The sequence below is a fragment of the Echinococcus granulosus genome (assembly GCF_000524195.1).
Source record: "Echinococcus granulosus chromosome Unknown EG_S00184, whole genome shotgun sequence".
NCBI lineage: Eukaryota > Metazoa > Platyhelminthes > Cestoda > Cyclophyllidea > Taeniidae > Echinococcus > Echinococcus granulosus.
Window position 1 is genome coordinate 58402 of NW_020170564.1, and position 3287 is coordinate 61688.

The 3287-nt window shown below is 47.1% G+C and overlaps 1 protein-coding gene across 1 annotated transcript in view; it reads right to left on the reverse strand. All coding sequences in view use genetic code 11, as the record gives it.

Moving 5' to 3' along the window:
• Positions 1-451: 451 nt before the first annotated feature.
• EGR_10023 (Poly(A) RNA polymerase GLD2-A) overlaps positions 452-3287 on the reverse strand; it is a gene marked incomplete at both ends in the record, with an annotated part of 4251 nt that continues 1415 nt past the window's right edge. The window contains 2 exons of the mRNA XM_024499272.1: positions 452-549; positions 1254-1544. Coding sequence (XP_024346310.1) covers positions 452-549; positions 1254-1544 — 389 coding nt within the window. The remainder of the gene's footprint in view (positions 550-1253; positions 1545-3287) is intronic.

Here is a 3287-nt window from a genome sequence, read left to right on the forward strand (position 1 = left end):
TTTGACCTCAATGCCATTGTTGGGACGATTGAAGTCTTTCTGCACAGTAGAGTGTGGCGTTGGCGGATTAGGTCAACTGAATATGATCAAGGGATCCCACACTATCTATCAAGTCCAAAGGTAGTAACTACTTGTGGGGCAAAGGAGGAACAATTCAGCATTTGCTGGCGTTTTTTGCTGTCTAATTACCTGTACTGCGGTAAGACGCGTTGGGAACGACCCATTACCTCAAGAGTCTCGTATATCTGTCAGTTCTTCACCTCTCAGCAAGCACCTCTCCACAGCCCATCGTCAGGTTCTCACAGTGATGCAGCCGCGAATTGGCGTGCGTGAGGAGGACCAACCCTCAACCACAACCTCTCAAGGCTTCCTGAAATCGCATTTTCTCTGAGCTTAAACCTGTTACAGTATCGTAGTCATTTAGGAAAGGAGCATCGCTGCTCTGCATTAGCTAATCGCTTCTGGAATTGGCAGATGGAGTGGTAGAATATCGAAGCGCAAAGACCAGCGCGAAGGTCGCATTTTGTACAGCACTCCCTCGGCTACCTTCTAGAAATTAAAAAAGTAGGACAAGGGACATTCTTTGGTATATAATACAGGCTCATTCAAATGCTTTCTATATCCACAAATCTTCACCTAGAGATGTGTACACTGCTCTTCTAGGCGTCGATTTGGATGCAGTGGATCTGCAGAACACAGGTGGTTGGGTGGGACATGAATTTCATTACGAAGGTCTTTATTTACCGGTGCGTATGCGTCAGGTGCGTGGACGACGTATGCTTGCGTGGCAGTTGAACACGCCTATCAAGGACGGAGCCAGGATACTTCCATTCCAATCCCACCACTTCACAGCATTTGGGTGGTCTTGGAAACGTGGTTATGGGTTATTCGTAGGATTAAATCACTGTGCTCCTTCCAAGATCTAGAATGCAGGGCAACAGCCAAGATCTAGAAAACGTCCAGTATTTTAATAATAGGAATGCTTCACGCGTGCTGGACTGCAGGTGTCGCCAGCGCCTCCTGACTGGTGCCGCTTCCACAGCGCCTACAATGCCGGGTGTAGGTGTTGTTCAGTCTACCTCAACTCGAACAACTCCACATGGAACTGTTTCGCCTCCATCCACCTCTGAGGTGTTGGCAGTGCCTACTAACTTAAATCGACAGGCACCTTAAACTGTAGAGTAGAAGTACGCATCGAATGAAGTGGAAAATGCGTAAGCCGATACACTGTCCAAACCTCCCAAAGTACTCACTAGCCGCAGCATCATCACCATCTCCTTCTCTCTCCGCCAGTGGGATGCACGAGAAGCAGTGGGAGGGAAGTAGGTGGTCCGTTGCGCACAGGCGTGGATCAGTGGGCCGGAACGATGGCATAGACAAGGGAATTTCGTACCCTGTAGGAAAAAAACAAGGAATTTGTTGACTAGGGGCATTCTCAGAATAATTGTTAGGGGTGTGGGTGATTGGACTGTATGGATCTTGATGAAAGGTAAGTGGAAGGTCTCGGAACATGCATGGATGATGCAACACATTCAACGATCCCACTGCAAGGTTGTTTTTGTTTTGGACAGACCACTTTAGTGGCAAATGATCAGTTTGCACCAATACCAGCGTTGTGTGAACGTCTGTGCTTTCACACAGCAGTGACGATGACTGATTCCCTTCCTGCCTCATATAACTTTACAATTTGTCAACGCTCCATACAAACGGTAAGCGCCCATCACTTCCTCCATCCTACAAAGCATTCAACGCGTTCTTCCACTCATTCGTCTCAAATTAAGACTCTGACACCAAAGGTGGGTGATTACGAAATTGGTCTACCAGATGTGCTTCTTCCAATGTAGATCCAATGTTCCCTCAAGGTAACGTTGCATACATCATCGTCCGTTGCTTTGTCGTTGAAGACCTTAAACCAGTCTTCAAAATTGCAGGTGAGGTTCTGCGCGCTCGGAAGTCTCTAGAGTGCCTCTGTAAATACTCTTCATTATTTACTGCTTTGAAGGACGGGTGTATCAATGCAGAAGAAGTTATGATTGCTTTCAGTGGCAGTCTTTACTATCATCTCCCTTTCACCAATGATCTACTGAATGAGGTTTTACTTGCCTTCTTTATTAGACGAAAAGACTAGCAGGGATGCCACTGGGGAAGGAGGAAGGCCTCCTTTACCCAAAGCCGTGCGGGTGTTTAAGTGTGAGGGATTGAGTCTGGGACACTTGCAGCACTCGGATTCTTCTCAGCTAAAAGGTACAAATGATCCAAATTGCTTTTAATGCCACTGTGTTTAGTTGTGCGTACGTGAAAGTATTTGGTCAACAGGCAGTTGTCCCCCACCATCCAGTAATTACTAGGTCCACATTTCCCCATCCCTTTCACATGCAACTCTCACAACCCTCTACCTCATTTGCCTATGCATGTATAGACCTTAAAAACAATGCCAGATTGGGAATGCAACATGTGCTGCCGATGCAAAAACACTCCTGGTCCGATTTTTTAACTACCCTACGGCCTCCTTCGCCAGTATCAATGCTAGCCACGAGTGTTAGTATTTATGCAAGCCATCTGTGCAAGCAGGAGACGCAGCACCAAACTACCGCCCACCAGCTTCCTTTAAAAGACGATTTTTGATAGCTTCGTACATTAGCTAACGGCTTCTTGACTACCAACACAACTACTTAATTGCTTCTTCAGTAGCGCTATCACAAAACCTCTACAAGTGTGTGCTCAAGACTAAGCACTAGTATGACATGGTATGCCAGACCACATTCTAGCAGGCAAGGCGAGCACTGGCACCTACGCTGCAGCATCATACACAAGATTGTGCAATCAGAATATTCTTCTCCAACCAAAATTTTACATCAGCGTTAAATCAACCACTGCAGTCAATCCACTCAAGGCACGACCACCAAGGCCCGGCGGCACCAACTTTATTGCGTCAACACTTGGACCAAATTGCCGATGTTAAATGCTGGCACAATTCGGAGGTGCCGCAATCCACTTTCGCGTATGCAAACTCCGCCCATACACAGCTCATTAAACAATTTCTCAATCTACTACCACCTCTCATGTAATTCCAGGTGACATTCCACGCACCCTTACCTCTCCACCTCCCCCATCTAACACATTGTCAGGCAGGCTGCAACACCTCAAGCAAATCGCACGAATACACTCTGCCACAATTGACGCGGTGACTACGCAACAGTCCACTTTCGTTCCACGTCAGACCACATCTCGTCAACACGTTATGCATGATGTCTACCTGTAGTTGGTGTGACCCACCTCTTCCGCCT